The sequence below is a fragment of the Pelophylax lessonae genome (assembly GCF_965119305.1).
Source record: "Pelophylax lessonae genome assembly, chromosome: 1".
Classification (NCBI taxonomy): Eukaryota; Metazoa; Chordata; class Amphibia; order Anura; family Ranidae; genus Pelophylax; species Pelophylax lessonae.
In genome coordinates, this window is record NC_138768.1 from 864,445,393 (window position 1) to 864,466,671 (window position 21,279).

The 21,279-nt window shown below is 44.3% G+C and overlaps 2 protein-coding genes across 2 annotated transcripts in view; one reads left to right on the forward strand and one right to left on the reverse strand.

Moving 5' to 3' along the window:
• LOC309550211 (uncharacterized protein) overlaps nt 1-21,279 on the reverse strand; it is a gene marked incomplete at both ends in the record, with an annotated part of 144,615 nt that overhangs the window by 56,250 nt on the left and 67,086 nt on the right. The window lies entirely within an intron of this gene.
• Nucleotides 9,847-12,040, forward strand: LOC309544686 (gamma-crystallin 1-like; the record flags this gene model as incomplete). The annotated part of the gene is made up of 3 exons (XM_082243598.1): nt 9,847-9,948; nt 10,546-10,788; nt 11,765-12,040. 3 exons carry the CDS (start codon nt 9,847-9,849, stop codon nt 12,038-12,040), a joined length of 621 nt encoding a protein of 206 aa, XP_082099724.1.

The window sequence follows — 21,279 nt, forward strand, 5'->3', positions numbered from 1 at the left end:
ATATGAAAGTTTGTGGAAACCATGGGTGGACCAGCTGACTTTGATGAAACATTATTATCCCCTTGACTACCTTATGCACACATCTTAGGAGATTCCATGTAAGGTCACCTAGATTTTTCCCCTCCTATGGCCTACACTTGTCCCCTCTTCCTCTCCTCTGTACCTACATTCTCCTCTCTTCTGTTTACCCTTTTTTTTCTGCTTTTTGCAGGATCTATTCTCTTCTTTTTCCTATCTCCTCCTACTTGCAGGCTCCCCTTATTAGTGATTGCCCATCTTACAGCATGCTACCCAATATGATGCCAGCCACCTCTCATTTCACGCTAGTTCAGGAGCTAACTCATGGGATGGTAGTTTATCTAACTTCTACCTTCTGCATTATCAGGACCCTTCGTGTTCTTTTATCACAATACAAGATGTCTTATACCCCTCCTAACCTATACAATACGGTACCAACCACTGGCTCAGATGCCATGAGGGTTTGGAATTGCATGATCTCGATGGGCACCAGTGACAATTATCAATATTTACATTGTTGTATTGCAGTTGTCAAATTTTTAATTCCACTGTTATTTTTAAGCACTATTGGGCTGCCTTGTCATTTTGATGCATTATTGTGTATCCTGTTCCTTCCCCCTCTTTTTGGGGTTTATTGCCCTGTGTTTTTATCCTTTGTATGTTTACCTCTCTCTTTAATAAAATATTTGAACAGGAAATAAAATAAATGGGTTTTGCCTACTTACTTATATGCGTTCTTTAGAAAATGTGACATGTTGTATATTAACAACTCTCCACAGGCAGAACAACTGTGTGTATATACGTATATATACATATATACAGATAGATATATATATATATATATATATATATATATATGTATATATACATACACATACATACATACATACACACAGTATCTCACAAAAGTGAGTACACCCCTCATATTTTTGTAAATATTTTATTCTATCTTTTCATTTGACAACACTGAAGAAATGACACTTTGCTACAATGTAAAGTAGGGAGTGTACAGCTTGTATAACAGTGTAAATTTGCTGTCCCCTCAAAATAACTCAACACACAGCCAATAATGTCTAAAACTCTGGCAAGAAAGGTGAGTATGTCCAAATTGGGCCCGAAGTGTTAATATTTTGTGTGGCCGCCATTATTTTACAGCACTGCCTTAATCCTCTTGGGCATGGAGTTTACCAGAGCTTCACAGGTTGCCACTGGAGTTCTTTTCCACTCCTCCATGATGACATCACAGAGCTGGTGGATGTTAGAGACTTTGCGCTCCTCCGACTTCAGTTTGAGGATGCCCCACAGATTCTCAATAGGGTTTAGGGCTGGAGACATGCTTGGCCAGTCCATCACCTTTACCCTCAGCTTCTTTAGCAGAGCAGTGGTCATCTTGGAGGTGTGTTTGGGGTCGTTTTCATGTTGGAATACTGCCCTGGGGCCCAGTCTCCGAAGGGAAGGTATCATGCTCTGCTTCAGTATGTCACAGAACATGTTGGCATTCATGGTTCCCTCAATGAACTGTAGCTCCCCAGTGCCGTCAGCACTCCCACCACCATGCTTGACTGTAGGCAAGACACACTTGTCTTTGTACTCCTCACCTGGTTGCCGCCACATATGCTTGACACAATCTGAACCAAATAAGTTTATCTTGGTCTCATCAGACCACAGGACATGGCTCCAGTAATCCATGTCCTTAGTCTGCTTGTCTTCAGCAAACTGTTTGCGGGCTTTCTTGTGCATCATCTTTAGAAGAGGCTTCCTTCCGGGACGACAGCCATACAGACCAATTTGATGCAGTGTGTGGCGTATGGTCTGAGCACTGACAGGCTGACCCCCCACCCCTTCAACCTCTGCAGCAATGCTAAAAGCACTCATACGTCTTTTTCCCAACGACAACCTCTGGATATGACGCTGAGCACGTGCACTGAACTTCTTTGGTCGACCATGACGAGGCCTGTTCTGAGTGGAACCTGTCCTGTTAAACGGCTGTATGGTCTTGGCCACCATGATGGAGCTCAGTTTAAGGGTCTTGGAAATCTTCTTATAGCCTAGGCCATCTTTTTGTAGAGCAAAATTATTTTTTTCAGATCCTCAGAAAGTTCTTTGCCATGAGGTGGCATGTTGAACTTCCAGTGACCAGTATGAGAGAGTGAGAGCGATAACACACAATTTAACACATCTGCTCCCCATTCACACCCGAGACCTTGTAACACTAACGAGTCACATGACACCGAGGAGGGAAAATGGCTAATTGGACCCAATTTGGATATTTTCACTTAGGGGTGTACTCACTTTTGTTGGCAGCGGTTTAGACATTAATGACTGTGTGTTGAGTTATTTTGAGGGGACAGAAAATTTACACTGTTATACAAGCTGTACACTCACTACTTTACATTGTAGCAAAAGTGACATTTCTTCAGTGTTGTCACATGAAAAGATATAATATAAAATACTTACAAAAATGTGAGGGATGTACTCACTTTTGTGAGATACTGTATATGTATAGTGTTGAGCGAACACGGACTGTATTATTCGTGTTCGTACCGAATAATTGGATTTTTTGTACCCGAACACGGACACGGACACTTTACTGTATGTTCGGGTAAAAATCCGTGTTCGGTCGTTTTATTTCCGGGTTTTGCATGCTTTGGCGCTCTTTTCATGGCGGGCTTTCAACAGCCAATCAACAATCGTTTAACTGGTGTGCCTTAAGCCATCCCAGCCATGCCTGCAAATGTCTCAGTAGCTGTGATTGGCCGTCTGAAGCATGTGACCAAGTCTTTATAAGTTCCAGGCAGCCGCAGCGTCTTCATTCTGCTGCTTAGATCAGGGACAGAGCACACAATAACGTGCTGGCTGCTGATTAGGGAAAGACAGGCAGGAAAAAACCATTTGTGTCCGGATAGAATTGAGGGACAGGTCGGAGTGTTTAGGCAGGGCGAGTTGTAGGCATTTTAGGGATAGAGTCTGCTGAATTATAGGGTCAGTGTCTTCTACAAAGTACAATCGATATTGCTGTGTGGGGGGTGGGGTGACTCTGCACTCAATCCTGATCTACGATCTCTTCTCAATCCTGTTAGGGAGAGGCTGCTGCTGCTGAATTTTAGGGAAACTGTGTTCTACAAACTACAATCGATATTGCTGTGTGGTGTGGGATAGGAGATAGGCAGGTGTCAGTGATCCACATCCATTTTTCTGTGTGTGAGCTGCAGTGAACACAATCTTTTTGGGGTGCAGTGAACAAAATCCTTTTTGGGGTGCAGTGAACAACATCCTTTTTGGGGTGCAGTGAACACAATCTTTTTGGGGTGCAGTGAACAAAATCCTTTGTGGGGTGCAGTGAACACAATCTTTGTGGGGTGCAGTGAACACAATCTTTTTGGGGTGCAGTGAACAAAATCCTTTTTTGTGGTGCAGTGAACAACATCCTTTTTGGGGTGCAGTGAACAAAATCCTTTTTGGGGTGCAGTGAACACAATCTTTTTGGGGTGCAGTGAACAAAATCCTTTGTGGGGTGCAGTGAACACAATCTTTGTGGGGTACAGTGAACAGAATCTTTGTGGGGTGCAGTGAACACAATCTTTGTGGGGTACAGTGAACAGAATCTTTGTGGGGTGCAGTGAACACAATCTTTGGGGGGTACAGTGAACACAATCTTTTTGGGGTGCAGTGAACAAAATCCTTTGTGGGGTGCAGTGAACACAATCTTTGGGGGGTACAGTGAACACAATCTTTTTGGGGTGCAGTGAACAAAATCCTTTGTGGGGTGCAGTGAACACAATCTTTGTGGGGTGCAGTGAACACAATCTTTTTGGGGTGCAGTGAACAAAATCCTTTTAGGGTGCAGTGAACACAATCTTTGTGGGGTGCAGTGAACACAATCTTTTTGGGGTGCAGTGAACAAAATCCTTTTAGGGTGCAGTGAACACAATCTTTGTGGGGTGCAGTGAACACAATCTTTGTGGGGTGCAGTGAACAAAATCCTTTTTGAGGTGCAGTGAACACAATCTTTGTGGGGTGCAGTGAACACAATTTCATACTTCTGAAGATTTGAGGGTGCTGCCTGTTCCATACTCCTCCTCCTACTGCTCAACCATCCTTTTAGGGGTACAAACAATAGTAATTGGGGCCTAGTGTGGTGGTGTACGTGTGAGATACATACAATTTCTTTTTGATCATATTTTCTATTCCGCTATTCAATTAAAACCTTTGGGGATCAATTAAATTGCGTGATAGTCTGTGTCGGTACGTGTGAGATCCACCTTTCCAAGTTTTTGGGGTTCATCTCATACTTCTGAAGATTTGAGGGTGCTGCCTGTTCCATACTCCTCCTCCTACTGCTCAACCATCCTTTTAGGGGTACAAACAATAGTAATTGGGGCCTAGTGTGGTGGTGTACGTGTGAGATACATACACTTTCTTTTTGATCATATTTTCTATTCCGCTATTCAATTAAAACCTTTGGGGATCAATTAAATTGCGTGATAGTCTGTGTCGGTACGTGTGAGATCCACCTTTCCAAGTTTTTGGGGTTCATCTCATACTTCTGAAGATTTGAGGGTGCTGCCTGTTCCATACTCCTCCTCCTACTGCTCAACCATCCTTTTAGGGGTACAAACAATAGTAATTGGGGCCTAGTGTGGTGGTGTACGTGTGAGATACATACACTTTCTTTTTGATCATATTTCCTATTCCGCTATTCAATAAAAACCTTTGAGGATCAATTGAATTGCGGGATAGTCTGTGTCGGTACGTGTGAGATCCACCTTTCCAAGTTTTTGAGGTTCATCTCATACTTCTGAAGATTTGAGGGTGCTGTCTGTTCCATACTCCTCCTACTCCTCATCCATCCTTTTAGGGGTAGAAACAATAGTAATTGGGGCCTAGTGTGGTTGTGTACGTGTGAGATACATACACTTTTTTGGATCATATTTCCTATTCCGCTATTCAATAAAAACCTTTCTAGGGCAAGATCTTAAATTACAGAAATATGAGGAGACCGTCAAATAAGGGCCGTGGCCTGGGTCGTGGTGCTGCTGGTAGAGCTCCTGTTGCAAGGAGAGGACGTGGTCGATCTGTGCCAGCTACACGCACAAGTGAAACACCTTCCTCAAGTGTGAGTAGGCGACAGAACCTGCATCAGTATTTGGTAGGGCATCATACGCCCCTAGAAGTGATGAGGCCAGAACAAGTGGAGGCGATAATAGATTGGTTTGCTGCTGACAGTGCCTCCAGTTCCTTCACATTGTCTCCCACCCAGTCTACTGCAGAAAGGTCACAGTTGGCACCTGCAGCCGATGTCCAACCGTCTTTCACCTCACCCCCTTGCAAATCAGGCAAGCAGTCTGAGCCCCAAGCCATACAGCAGTCTCTTCTTCTTTTTGATGACTCTGTCAGCAGGGTTTCCCAGGGCCATCCACCTAGCCCTGCCCCAGAAGTGGAAGAGATTGAGTGCAGCGATGCCCAACCACTTATTTCTCAAGATGAGTACATGCAAGGATCATCGCAGCACGTCTCCGATGATGACGAAACGCAGGTGCCAACTGCTGCGGCGTTCAGCATTGTGGAGACCGACAAGGAGGGCTTGACCCCACATGGAATGAACGTCATGCAGGTGACCTGAGTAGTTTGGAGGAAGAGGCGGTGGTCGCACAGAGCCACCAGCACAGCAGAAGAGGGAGCAGGGTGCAGAAGCGGAGCGGCCGTGCCCTAGACACTACGCCCGCTACTGCCCAACGCAGCAAGGGAACGAGCGCACCAAAGTCAGCTCAAAGGAGTTCTCTAGCGTGGAAGTTCTTTAGAAAATGTGCTGATGACAGGACACGAGTGGTTTGCACCCTGTGCAATCAGAGCTTGAAGCGAGGCATAAACCTTCTCAACCTGAGCACAACCTGCATGATCAGGCATCTAAGTGCAAAGCACGAGCTGCAGTGGAGTACACACCTTCAAAACCAAGAAACGTCTCTGGCTCATCCTGCTTCCTCTTCTGCTGCAGTCTCGGCCGCTCCAGCCACATCTGTAGTGATACCGGCACCTGCCACCCCGCAAACAGATGATCTGTCAGCAACACCACCACCTGGGTCACCAACAACCATCTCCACAATGTCCCGTGGAAGCGTTCAGCTTTCCATCTCACAAACACTTGAGAGGAAGAGGAAGTACCCCCCTACCCACCCGCGATCCCTGGCCCTGAATGCCAGCATTTCAAAATTATTGGCCTTTGAAATGCTGTCATTCCGTCTGGTGGAGACGCACAGTTTTAAAAACCTTATGTCGGTGGCTGTCCCACAGTACGTCGTGCCCAGCCGCCACTACTTTTCCAGGCAAGCCATCCCTTCCCTGCACAACCAAGTGGGGGAAAAAATCAAGTGTGCACTGCGCAACGCCATCTGTGCCAAGGTCCACCTAACTACCGATACGTGGACCAGTAAGCACGGTCAGGGGCGTTATATCTCCCTAACGGCACACTGGGTAAATGCAGTGGCGGATGGGCCTGAGGCGGATAGCAATTTGGCGCATGTCCTTCCACCACCGAGGATTGCAGGGCGCTTAAGTTTGCCTCCTGTTCCTAACTCCTCCTACTCCGCTTCCTCATCCTCTACCGCCTCCTCATCCGGACAGCGTAACACCTTCACCACCAACTTCAGCACGGCCAGGGGTAAACGACAGCAGGCAGTTTTACAACTTGCCTGTTTGGGGGACAAACCACACACCGCGCAGGAGTTGTGGAGGAGCATGGAACAGCAGACAAATGAGTGGTTGCTGCCAGCGAGCCTCAAGCCTGGCCTGGGCGAAATCTCATAGCAGCTCTGGGCCTAGCCGGTTTGACGCACATCCCTTGCCTGGCGCATGTGCTGAATTTGGTGGTGCAGAGGTTCCTTAAAAACTACCCCGATATGTCAGAGCTGCTGCAGAAAGTGCGGGCCGTTTGTGCGCACTTTCGGCGTTCTCACCCTGCTGCTGCTCGCCTGGCAGCGCTGCAGCGTAACTTCGGCCTTCCCGCTCACCGCCTCATATGTGACGTGCCCACAAGGTGGAACTCCACCTTGCACATGCTGGAAAGACTGTGCGAGCAGCAGCAGGCCATAGTGAAGTTTCAGCTGCAGCACGCACGCGTGAGTCTCTCTGCGGAACAGCACCACTTCACCACCAATAACTGGGCCTCCATGCGAGACCTGTGTGCCTTGTTGCGCTGTTTTGAGTACTCCACCAACATGGCCAGTGGCAATGACGCGGTTCTCAGCTTAACTATCCCACTTCTATGCCTCCTTGAAAAAACAATTCGGGCGATGATGGAAGAGGATGTGGCACAGGATGAGGAGGAGGAGGAGGATGAAGAGGTAACATTTCCAAGGCTTTCAGGGCAGTCATTCACAAGGGGCTCCGAGGGTGGGTTCCTGCACACACAAACGCCAGGGACACAATTGTCCAGCAGGGGCACAGTTCTGGAGGATGAGGAGGATGAGGAGGAGGAGGAGCTGGAGGAGGAGATGGAACCATGTTCACAGCAGGGTGGCACCCAGGCCAGCTCATGGCCATCACTGGTGCGTGGCTGGGGGGATACAGAGGACATGGACGATACACCTCCCACAGAGGACAGCCTTTCGTTGCCTCTGGGCAGCCTGGCACACATGAGCGATTACATGCTGCAGTGTCTCCACAACGACCACCGAGTTGCCCACATTCTAACTTGTGCTGATTACTGGGTGGCCACGCTGCTGGATCCCCGTTACAAGGACAACGTACCGTCCTTAATTCACTCACTGGAGCGCGATCGCAAGATGCGCGAGTACAAGCGCACGCTGGTAGACGCCATGCTGCTGGCATTCCCATCTGACAGCGGGGCCGCAGTGGAAGCACAAGGCAGAGGAGGAGGAGGAGGAGGTCGCCAACGCAACCAGGGCACAGCCAGCACCTCAGAAGGCAGGGTTAGCATGGCCGAAATGTGGAAAAGCTTTGTCAGCACGCCACAACAAACAGCAGCACCAGCAGCTCAGATGGAACGTCTTAGCAGGAGGCAGCATTTTACCAACATGGTGGAGCAGTATGTGTGCACACGCCTACATGTAGTGAATGAGGGGTCTGCCCCCTTCAACTTCTGGGTCTCCAAATTGGGCACATGGCCTGAGCTTGCCCTTTACGCCTTGGAGGTGCTGGCGTGCCCTGCAGCCAGTGTATTATCTGAACGGGTATTTAGCACGGCTGGGGGCGTTATAACAGACAAGCGCAGCCGCCTGTCCAGAGACAATGTGGACAAGCTCACGTTCATTAAAATGAACCAGGCATGGATCCCACGGGACTTTTCCGTACCTTATGCAGAATAGCAATGGATACCGACCTTACCCACCCATTGTTCCATTTTTGCTCTTTCTCACTCTTTTGGGGTGTACCCTCATTTAAAATTTGTGAAAAGAAGCAGTGTTGGCTACCTCGTCCTCCTCCTCAGGGCCAGATTAACATAGGGGCTATTGGAGCTGCAGCTCCAGGCCCCTACCTTTTATATAGGACCCGGGTTGGCCATATTCACTGTTACCGCTCTTCTGTCACTTGTAAACACAGAAGTCTGGCTTCTATGCTCGCTTCCCCAGGCAGCACCCTCAGAACCTCCCCACACAGCGCGAAGGCCGGACAAGGAGGGACAGTTGCCGATGCATGGATGTGTTTATGGGCTTCAGAGACAGCATCCCATGTTGAATTAGGCATGCATGGCTGCACCCTTCCTCCTCTGGGTGCATGGCAAGGCACGGCCCTTAAGGCCCTTCAAAATCCTCAGCACCAAGCCCATGATGCTCTTAATCCGGCCCTGGTCCTCCTCCACCACCGCTTCCACCTACACCGCCCATAGGTGTGCGCAGCCTATTGCATTAAGGTGTGCACCCCAAAGTTGAAATACACATGCATGTGTTTGCCAGCAGGGAGAGTAATGTATCGGGGCCATGTACCTGTAGGCAAAGAGAAATAGAGCAGAGCAGGTCCGAGGGAGATCTTTCCCATCTCCTCACTGGCAATGCTATGTGCCCTAGGTGATTAGGGTGTGCCCAGGCACACCCGGCACACCCTGTGCGCATGCCTTTGTCACCGCCACATCCACCACCACCTCAACCTCCCTCCTACTCCATATGGGCCTCGTCCTTCAGAGATGAAGAAGAACATTGTTTTATTTTTCTGTTTTTTTTTTGTTGTTTTAAGTTATTTCCCTATCCACATTTGTTTGCAGAGCACTTGCCATGCTCTTAATTACGTTTTGCTGCCATTTGCAGCACTCTAGCCCTTTCCTTTGGTGTTTTAGAGCCATTTTAGTGCCTTAAAGTTCGGGGTCCCCATTGACTTCAATAGGGTTCGGTGTCCGGGAAAAGTTCGGTAAAAGTCCGGGACACGGACCCGGACTTTTTTTTAAAGTTCGGCCGAACCCGTCGAACACGGACATCTAGGTGTCCGCTCAACCCTATATATGTATATATATACCTGCGCACTCAACCTGTTGGTTTTCTCCAAAAATTTTCAAACTTCGGAGCCCAATTCAGGAATACCAAAATCTAGAGAAAGCTATCAAAACATGTTGCCTCCACTCATGATCGATACCCAGAAGTCCCACATTCTGCATTGGTGTGAACCCTGTGTCCTTTTTGATAATCATTTTAACAGTGACAGAGCTTCACACTATGTGCATTCTAGGTCATGTGTGTCAAGCCTGTCTCTGTTCAGGTATGGTCAATTTAAATGTTGATTCACCCAGAAAGGTTCAAACAATGGACACCAACCAAAGTTCAACACAGTAAAGGAAAAAAGCCATTCATTCTTCTCACAATGCATACTGTCAGCATGTGAATGTGTAAGCAGTTAAAGACGTATATAAGGACCAGTTTCATCAAGGCAGTTACTGTTGCAAACAGTGTGGAGGACATTGACAAATCCAGCAAAATGGCAAAGGTAAGGGCATGAGAACACTTGGGGCTGCATTTTAAGTGGAGAGGAGGTATCTGTATTGATACTGCACTCCACTTTGAGTCCTGTTTTGTTATGTCTCATTTATAAAAGCTGCTTTTGGGGAGAATCATCACTTGAATGATTGAGCAGGAATTATATGTAGTTCAAGCCAATTATGGGGACCTAAATGTTACCTACATGTTTAGTAAAGAGAAATCGATCTACTCAATTTCTACATTATATTCTTCAGATCAGATTAAACCCTCTGCTAAGATTTAACTGCTATCTTGGTCCCCATGAAGTGAATCCCCCCTCATTTTCTGTCCAAATGATACATGTTAAAATATAAAGTCACATGAAAGGTGACCATTGACCAATTGGGATACAAGGGGCCTAACTCTTCTCTACCCTATTCAAAAATAAAAATATACAATATGTATTATCTGACGTTGAGTTGTGTCTAACTCTGAGCCTGTGTGTGTCCTGACAGCTTTAAGATATACAGTATATAGAGTATGGAAAATCTATCCAAGAATTATAACCAAGAATTAGAATATATTGTGAGGCTCGAAATTTAATTTCTACCCTTTTATTCCTCAGATCATCTTCTACGAAGACAAGAACTTCCAGGGTCGCTCCCACGAGTCTCACACTGAAAGCTCTGACCTGTCCTCATTCTTCAGACGCTGCAACTCCATCCGTGTGGAAAGTGGGAACTGGATCCTGTATGAGCTCCCCAACTACAGAGGACACCAGTACTTCCTCCATAGAGGAGAGTATCCTGACTTTCAGCACTGGTTGGGCTACAATGAGTCTATTCGATCTGTGCGTCTGAGCCCCCAGGTAACACAACCTGTGTACTCTTTGTTAAAGTGAATTTAAACCTCATTCATTAAATTTGCCCTGGACATGTATATCTGTAGTGCTTACTTATCTTTCTCCAAAGCCCTAAGTCCCATGCCTTTCTGCTTCTCCAATCCTCTGTTATCAGCATGATAGCTTCTGACAAGTTCTCCGACACTGGAGATAAAAGCAGCTGGAAATTTGTGTCGGGGTGGCTGCATCGAGATAGATTAGCAGAGAGCTGGTCTATTCAGAGCACAGCTCTGCAAGTTTCTTCCTTCCTCTGCCTATGTGGAGGAGGGGTGTGTACTTTTCCTCCAATCAGCTGTTACAAAGTTTATACCAAGACTCCAGACCCAGTGCTGTAAAAGGAAGAAAAAATTCTAACGCGACGTTCACTTTCTGAACAGTGAAGACAGCAGATATACAAATATAACTTATGTAGGGAGATTTGTTTCATCTCTGTGTATCATCTGAGGCTGTTGATTTCACTGGGTATATGTGAGGGTTTACATCCGCTTTAAATAATTTTGTTTTTTGTTTTGTTTATTTCGATACACATATAATAAACAGTCGTATAATTTTGAGTTGAACAGAGAGGACTCTCTTATGAGAACTTTTTGGATCCTATCTCTACAGTGGACTCTTGTTTCGTTTCTATGAAAATATGAAAACTATTGGAGGGTGGGGACACCCTAATGAATTTTACTTTGGAATACATGGATAGTGTTCTTTGGAGAATATTCTGTGGAGCTTTGTTCTATGGAACTTTAGCTATCATGATAGGACCACAAATGGAAGGAGATGTTTGTGCTGGGTTCAAGGACAGCCATAAGGTTGTGGGATTGCACTGAATTCCTCCCTCCTCAATTCAAAACTCTGCTAAAAATGATTGGATTAGTGTTACCTGTATTACTATTGCCATTTGTGGTTACCACTCCTTTTTGTGTTATTATGGTTTACTTTATTTTAACAGCACCAAGGTTCCTTCAGAATCAGGATCTACGAGAAGGAAGACTTCAGAGGTCAGATGATGGAGTTCACTGAGGATTGTCCTCATGTCAATGAGAGGTTCCGCTACCATGACATCCACTCTGCCCATGTCCATGATGGCTACTGGATGTTCTACGAGGAGCCCAACTACAGGGGACGTCAGTATTACCTGAGACCTGCAGAGTACAGGAGATACACTGACTGGGGAGCCACAAGCCCCAGAATTGGGTCCTTCAGACGTCTCCATCAGTTATACTAAAATTACAGAATCATAACTTATTTTCTTCACAATAAACTTGATTAGAAATTACTTGTGGTTATTATGTTTTTTTTTTTTTTTTTTTTTTTTTAATTTGTTATGCTTAAAGAAGACCTAAACTAATCTGTAAAGTCTCTTTAATCCCCCATGAATGTAATTTCAAAGGTTTTCAATCCTTTTAAATCTAAAGATCTCATTATGCAGTTTGTCCATACAACAACAAATGTTTTTCAAATGTATTCTGCATTGTCCCTCCATCACACCCTATGACATGGTGGAGACTACAAGCAGCTCTGATGACACACATTGTACAAGCATTGTCCACCATGGTCACTATCCAGAAGTCCCGAGCAATAATGTGCAGTCAGTGTTGGGGTGAGGGGACATAAACAGGAAGGGGAACTAAGAAGCTGCAGGAAATCAACCGCACTAAGATGCCACAAAGCATTGCAGAAGGGTCAAAAAATGTTTTGGAGAAAAAAAATGGCAACTGGTCATGGTACACAGTGCTTTAGAAAATAAAATCTCAATTTGTTCGAGTTCAGATTATACTTGAATAATTTATATAATGGAGACATACAAAGTGCAATAACCCATACCACTAAAACTTTGTATATCAGATCATCAGGGGAAAAATCAAATTTACACTTATGCGTTATTTTAAGAAAAACATTAATTGTTGATTAAAAAAATAATAAATAAAGAATAAAAAAATTACTATAAGAAAATAAAGGGTTCTATAAACAAGAAATTAAATGACAGAGGCAAAAATGTATATTCCAGAAAATAATACAATATACAGTATCTCACGAAAGTGAGTACACCCCTCACATTTTTGAAATTATTTTATTTTATCTTTTCATGTGACAACACTGAAGAAATGACACTTTCTCACACAGGTCTCAGGTGTGAATGGGGAGCAGGTGTGTTCAATTTGGTGTTATCGCTCTCACTCTCTCATACTGGTCACTGGAAGTTTTACATGGCACCTCATGGCAAAGAACTTTATGAGGATCTGAAAAAATAATTTTTTTCTACATAAAGATGACCTAGGCTAAAAGAAAATTGCCGAGACCCTGAAATTGAGCTGCAGCATGGTGGCCAAGACTATACAGCCGTTTAACAGGACAGGTTCCACTCAGAACAGGCCTCACCATGGTCAACCAAAGAAATTGAGTGCACGTGTTCAGCATCATATCCAGAGGTTGTCTTTGGTAAAATAAACATATGAGTGCTACCAGCATCGTTGCAGAGGTTTAAGGGGTGGGGTCAGCCTGTCAGTGCTCAGACCATACACCGCACACTGCATCAAATTGGTCTGCATGGCTGTCGTCCCAGAAGGAAGATTCTTCTTAAGATGATGCACTGGAAAGCCCGCAAGCAGTTTGCTAAAGACAAGCAGACTAAGGACATGGATTACTGGAACCATTTCCTGTGGTCTAATGAGACCAAGATAAACTTATTTGGTTCAGATGGTGTCAAGCGTGTGTGGCGGCAACCAGGTGAGGAGTACAAAGACAAGTGTGTCTTGCCTACAGTGGGAGTGTCATGGTCTGGGGCTGCATGAGTGCTGCCGGCACTGGGGAGCTACAGTTCATTGAGGGAACCATGAATGCCAACATGTACTGTGACATACTGAAGCAGAGCATGATTCCCTCCCTTCAGGGACTGGGCCACAGGGCAGTATTCCAACATTATTACAACCCCAAATACACCTCCAAGACGACCACTGCCTTGCTATAGAAGCTTAGCGTAAAGGTGATGGACTGGTCAAGCATGTCTCCAGACCTAAACCCTATTGAGCATCTGTGGGGCATTCTCAAATGGAAGGTGGAGGAGTGCAAGGTCTCTAACATCCACCAGCTCTGTGATGTCATCATGGAGGAGTGGAAGAGGACTCCAGTGGCAACCTGTGAAGCTCTGGTGAACTCCATGCCCAAGAGGGTTAAGGCAGTGATGGAAAATAATGGTGGCCACACAAAATATTGACACTTTTTGTTTAATTTGTACATTTTCACTTAGGGGTGTACTCACTTTTGTTGCCAGCGGTTTAGACATTAATGGCTGTGTGTTGAGTTATTTTGAGGGGACAGCAAATTTACACTGTTATACAAGCTGTACACTCACTACTTTACATTGTAGCAAAGTGTCATTTCTTCAGTGTTGTCACATGAAAAGATAGAATAAAATATTTACAAAAATGTGAGGGGTGTACTCACTTTTGTGAGATACTGTACACTGCTCAAATAAAATTAAAGGGACACTTTTAAAACACATCAGATCTCAGAGCATGGGGGGCTTTTGTGAGGTACTGTAAATATTGTATTGGTTAGCTAATACCAAACATGTTGCTGTTTTTCCACAATAAAGCAATAAACTGCTTTATTCAATGTTAGACCGCAGTGACAAGTCTTTCACTTTTCACTTTGTATGCACATTTTACCTGCATTTTTTTTTGTTTATGCATTCTTTTTAAATGTATAGTTAAAGTCATGTCACTGTTTATGGAAGTCAAATACTACTTGAATTGTGCATTCTTTTTCCCCAAAAGTTCCTCTAATGCAAAATTAAACCATTACAATTGTACAACTTTTATGTTTCATGGTAAATTAACATTAATGTTTTTTTTAGCAGAAGTAATTATGAGCTTACAAGATTTAAGAGTTTATTTGTCAATTATCAATCTATTATCATCAGACACTCATTCGCCAACTAATTTGCCAAGGTAAATAGAAGAAGTTAAAGTGTAACTCAACTTTTTTTTGAGAAAAACAAAAAAAAGACCCATGCCCTCTAGGTGATCTATGCTATATAGCTATGTATTGTGCAAGAATGTTAACAAACTTTGTTCAAGATTTCTACCTTTTTCTGTTTTCAAGAAATAGTTGTTTGTTTCACCATAACTTCACCATAACTTTCCAGACTGATTTCTGGAATGGAGGGTTCGCCTTTATTATAATCACATGATCCCAGTGTTCTAATGAGGAAAGCTGCAGTGTCTGCATTACTTTAGACGTGGTTAACCCTTGGGGAGTATTTAACTAAATGTGAAATCCCTATTGAAGAGGATGCCTAAAATTTGACTTGTATCCTAATACAGACATCTGAGAAAATCAGTAAGCCAATGACACCAACAGGAAGGCAAAGTTGCGGAGTATTCTGTATACCAATGGTGTACAGGATGCCTCCTGGTGACGTATTGCATTGAAATTTTTGCCAGTTGTAGAAAATTACAGCAGTTTTAGTTTAAAAATGGAAAGGTCGTTTTTAAAAAACATCAAATTTCAAAACATAGCAATGATTTATGTTATGTGATTTTTATTTATTTTTTGCGAGCGTGGAGCTCTTCTTCAAACCACATCATTGCTGTCAGTTTCAGAAAGCAGATGGCCATTTTAAAATGTCTTTATCCAAAAGAACTTTTGCTGTAGAACTAAAAAATGACATTACACTGATACATTTGTCTGCTAGAGTACTTTAATCAGAAGGAAGCAAGAGCTCTGTTGGTTGCAGAGTTATAGGTCTGACATATCAGAAGGGATACTGGACCTCTGCAGAGAAACTTCTGCTTTCACAAAGAGAGCAAGGATCCTTCTCTGCAACATGCTGCCAAGATACAGGCTTTTCTACTCAGTCTGAGTCTGCATTCTAGAAAAAGCAAAGGATAAGACTTTGAACCTTTTGTTTGCTCCTGAAATATACCCCTATTTACCCCTATGGACCAGCAGGTGTAAAATGACATGTGTCCATATTCAGATGATTTAAAGTGGAACTTTAGTCAGAAAATTACCCTGGAATCTCAACTTTCCCTTTAAAGTGGTTGTTAAGCCACTTTATACCATCCTGTCTGATCTGTTTAATAATCCGGTGTGCCTCTGTGTATGTGTTTTTAAAAAATAAGGCGTTCTTTACCAGTTTTCAGAGTGCCGAGCACCTATCACGTGGCCCGCTGGCTCTCTCCTCTCCCAATCTGACAGCTGCAGCGGGTGGGGCCGAGGATTCCTCACTGTCGTCAGTCGGGAGGGGAGGAGGAGGGGAGGGAGAGGGGGAGAGGAGGGGAGAGGCAGCGGGTCACGTGAGCGGCTATTGGCACTCTGAAACTTGTAAAAAATGTCTTATTTTTTATAAAACACAGACACAGGGGCACACAGGATTATTAAACAGACTGTAGACAGGATATGAAACTTTAAATTAAACTACAGCAGAAGGAGGGGCACTGACAGAGGAGTAGACAGGCGGGGGGGGGAGAGAGGACAGAGGAGGACAGGTGAGCTGCGGATGATGGAGGCTCGTAAACTGACCAAGGTGTCAGGACTCAGCAGCCATGGTATACCGTGGTCAGTTTACAGAGGGGAGGACTTAGCCAGGCAGGATCAGCCAGGTATTTGAGTTGATACCTGAGCGCCAAATTACACAGCACAAGCACTGTGCTGTATACCATGGTTTAAGAGAACAGGATACATTTTTTTTATTTTAGGTTAACAAATGCTTTAAAAATAAATGCTGCCGTTTGCCCTTTAAAAATAAATACTTGAAATAAGTATAATGACTAAGCCCCTCCCCTTCATGACATTGTTAAAAAGGGGTGGAGCATGAGTGACCTTAAAATTATGCCCCCCCCCCCTGAAAATAGTTCTGCGGACGCACATGACTGTTTAAAATCCACAAATGCATTGTCTCCCCCTGCTCTGCACATGTTCAGTTGCTTTCTATTCTCGGCACTGTGACAAAAATCAGAGCTTCTCAGCCAATCAGCTGACAGCTTTAAGATTTACTGTTGCTGTAGGGGGAAGAAAGCAACAGGAATGACACAGACCATGCTGAAGGAACACAGATTAGGGAAGGAGAAAAGCAGGCGAAGGGACAGGACAAACTCTGCTATCTGGGTGACATAGAACAGTTAAACCTACAAGGACAGTGTCTTATCTAATCTCCCTGTTTCTCACTCCCTCATTGGCTGCCTATGAACTTTCACCTTGTAAATCTTATGTCAGCATTCCTCTCTGGCTTAAACCTGGTACAAGCTATCAGTTTTTTTTTTTTTTCATTCAACCCAGCAGGCTAAATGAAAAAAAAAAAAAAAACGGAAGAGCTCACTGAAGTAACTATCCGATGTTAGTACAGCAATCTCCCTGCTGAGCTATTGTGTTCTGACAGGGGGACAACCCCTCCCCCCCTCCAGAACACATAGGTCAGGGATCTCAGCCATTGCACTCTCAGCCTTTTTCAGTCATGTGCTTTTAACAGAAGCAGGACGTTCGGCTGGCTTCTGTCCGACCGGCTGCCGTACACACAGGCCAACAGAAACCATCTGATTCAACCTGATTTTCGGCCCGTGTGTATGGCCATTTAGCCAAAATGTACAATCAAGGCTAAAAATGTGCAGTTTGTATTGAAGAAAGTGACATTACGGTGTGGGGTTATTCTTCAGGGGCTGGGCTTGGCCCCTTAGTTCCAGAGAAGGAAACTCTTAAGGCGTCAGCATACCAAAACATTTTGGACAATTTCACGCTCCCAACTTTGTGGGAACAGTTTGGGGATGGCCCCTTCCTGTCCCAACATGACTGCGCACCAGTGCACAAAGCAAGGTCCATAAAGACATGGATGAGCGGGTTTGGGGGGGAGGAACTTGACTGGCCTGCACAGAGTCCTCACCTCAACCTGATAGAATACCTTTGGGATGAATTAGAGCACTGCGAGCCAGGCCTTCTCATCCAACATCATTGCCTGACCTCACAAATGCGCTTCTGGAAGAATGGCCAAACATTCCCATAGACACACTCCTAAACCTTGTGGACAGCCTTCCCAGAAGAGTTGAAGTTGTTATAGCTGCAAAGGATGGGCCAACTCAATATTGAACCCTACAGACGGAAATGGGATGCCATTAAAGTTCATGTGTCTGTGTAAAGGAAGGTGTCCCAATACTTTTGATGATATAGTTTATATCTATAAAAACACGAATATGCCCTGGGACTTTAAATGAGGTTTGGGGTTGTGTACGCGCTAAAGGCACAGGAAATCTTGAGAAAATTGGTGGCAAGATGAATGCAGCATGTTATCAAAAAATACTGGCAGACAATTTGCATTCTTCTGCACAAGGCAAAGTAGACCCTCCAGTGGTTACAGCAGAAAAATGTGAAGGTTTTGGAGTGGCAATCACAGTTTCCTGACCTTAATATCATCAAGTTCCTTTAGGGAGATCTCAAATGTGCGGTTCATGCAAGACAACCAAAGACTTTTCATGATCTGGAGGCATTTTGGCAAGACGAATTGGCAGCTATACCACCTACAAGAAACTGGGGACAACAATTACAAAAATCTGCGCGCTGTCATTAATGCTAAAGGGAACAATTCTCAGTATTAAGAACTTAGGGGATACAGACTTTTGAAGAGGGGCCATTTCATTTGTTTACTTGTTGCCATGTTTATTTTATGATTGTGCCATTCTGTTATGACCTACAGTTACCAAATAAAACTCCCATAAGAAATAAAAGAAATGGGGGTTGCAAAGGCCTAGAAAACTCCTCATTTTAATATTACAGAAACTAAAAACAAAATTACCACTGCCATGATACACTCTAAGGTTGAAGCTGTCTCACTAGACAGGGTTAAGAAATATGAAAGTTTGTGGAAACCATGGGAGGACCAGCTGACTTTGATGAAACATTATTATCCCCTTAACTATCTTATGCACACATCTTAGGAGATGCCATGTAAGGTCACCTAGATGTTTCCCCTCCTGGGGCCTGCATTTGTCCCCTCTTCCTCTCCTCTGTACCTACATTCTTCTCTCTTCTGTTTCCCCTTTTTTTTCCGCTTTTTGCAGGATCTATTCTCTTCTTTTTCCTATCTTCTGCTACCTGTAGGCTTCCCTCATTAGTGATTGCCCGTCTTACAGCATGCTACCCAATATGATGCCAGCCACCTCTGATTTCATGCTAGTTCAGGACCAAACTCATGGGACGGTAGTTTATCTAACTTCTACCCAGGGGCGGACTGACCATTCGGGGATTAGGGCACTGCCCGAGGGCCCAGGGTCAGTAGGGGGCCCCATGAGAGGCTACACACTACAGAAAGAAGCCAGGAACTTCCATGCAGGCTATGCTGTGGTAGATATTAAAATTCCCACTCTTATGTGGCTGAGCTGCAATTTGTAGGTGGGGCTTTGTGTGGCTTGAGTGTGGACACAGGGGGCCCCATGATCTCTGATTGCCCGGGGGCCCCATGAGTTGTCAGTCCACCCCTGCTTCTACCTTCTGCATTATCAGGACCCTTCCTGTTCCTTTATCACAATACAAGATGTCTTGTACCCCTCATAACCAATACAATACGGTACCAACCACTGGCTCAGATGCCATGAGGGTTTGGAATTGCATGATCTCGATGGGCACTAGTGACAATTATTAATATTTACATTGTTGTATTGCAGTTGTCAATTTTTTAATTCCACTGTTATTTTTAAGCACTATTGGGCTGCCTTGTCATTTTGATGCATTATTGTGTATCCTGTTCCTTCCCCCTCTTTTTGGGGTTTATTGTCCTGTGTCTTTATCCTTTGTATGTTTACCTCTTTCTTTAATAAAATATTTGAACAGGAAATAAAATAAATGGGTTTTGCCTACTTACTTCTATGCGTTCCTTAAAAATGTGACATGTTGTATATTAACAACTCTCTACGGGCATGCAAACCTTTGAGAACAACTGTGTGTATATATATATATATATATATATATATATATATATATATATATATATATATATATATATATATATATATATATATATATATATATATATACATATATATATGTATATATATATATATATATATATATATATATACACAGTATCTCACAAAAGTGAGTACACCCCTCACATTTTTGTAAATATTTTATTCTATCTTTTCATTTGACAACACTGAAGAAATGACACTTTGCTACAATGTAAAGTAGTGAGTGTACAGCTTGTATAACTAACAAAATAACTCAACACACAGGCAAAAATGTCTTAAACTCTGGCAAGAAAAGTACACTTCCTATGAGTACACCCCCTAAGTGGAAATGTCCAAATTGGGCCCGAAGTGTTAATATTTTGTGTGGCCACCATTATTTTCCAGCACTGCCTTAACCCTCTTGGGCATGGAGTTCACCAGAGCTTCACAGGTTGACACTGGAGTCCTCTTCCACTCCTCCATGACAACATCACAAAGCTGGTGGATGTTAGAGACCTTGCACTCCTCCGACTTCTGTTTGAGGATGCCCAACAGATGCTCAATATGGTTTAGGTCTGGAGACATGCTTGGCCAGTCCATCACCTTTGCCCTCAGCTTCTTTAGCAAGGCAGTGGTCATCTTGGAGGTGTATTTGGGATTGTTTTCATGTTGGAATACTGCCCTGGGGCCCAGTCTCTGAAGGGAAGGTATCATGCTCTGCTTCAGTATGTCACAGTACATGTTTGCATTCATGGTTCCCTCAATGAACTGTAGCTCCCCAGTGCCGGCAGCACTCATGCAGCCCCAGACCATGACACTCCCACCTCCATGCTTAACTGTAGGCAAGACACACTTGTCTTTGTACTCCTCACCTGGTTGCTGCCACACACGCTTGACACCATCTGAACCAAAAAAGTTTATCTTGGTTTCATCAGACCACAGGACATGGTTCCAGTAATCCATGTCCTTAGTCTGCTCATCTTCAGCAAACTGTTTGCAGGATTTCTTGTGAACCATCGTTAGAAGAGGCTTCCTTCTGGAACGACAGCCATGCAGACCAATTTGATGCAGTGTCTTGCGTATGGTCTGAGCACTGACAGGCTTAGCCCCACCCTTTCAACTTATGCAGCAACGCTGACAGCACTCATACCTCTATTTCCCAAAGACAACCTCTGGATATGACGCTGAGCATGTGCACTCAACTTCTTTGGTCAACCATGGCGAGGCCTGTTCTGAGTGGAACCTGTCCTGTTAAACAGCTGTATGGTCTTGGCCACCATGCTGCAGCTCAGTTTAGGGGCCTTGGCAATCTTCTTATAGAATAGGCCTTCTTCATGTAGAGCAACAATTATTTTTTTCAGATCCTCAGAGAGTTCTTTGCCATAAGGTGCCATGTTAAACTTCCAGTGACCAGTATGAGAGAGTGAGAGCGATAACACCAAATTTAACACACCTGCTCCCCATTCACACCCGAGACCTTGTAACACTAACAAGTCACATGACACCGGGAGGGAAAATGGCTAATTGG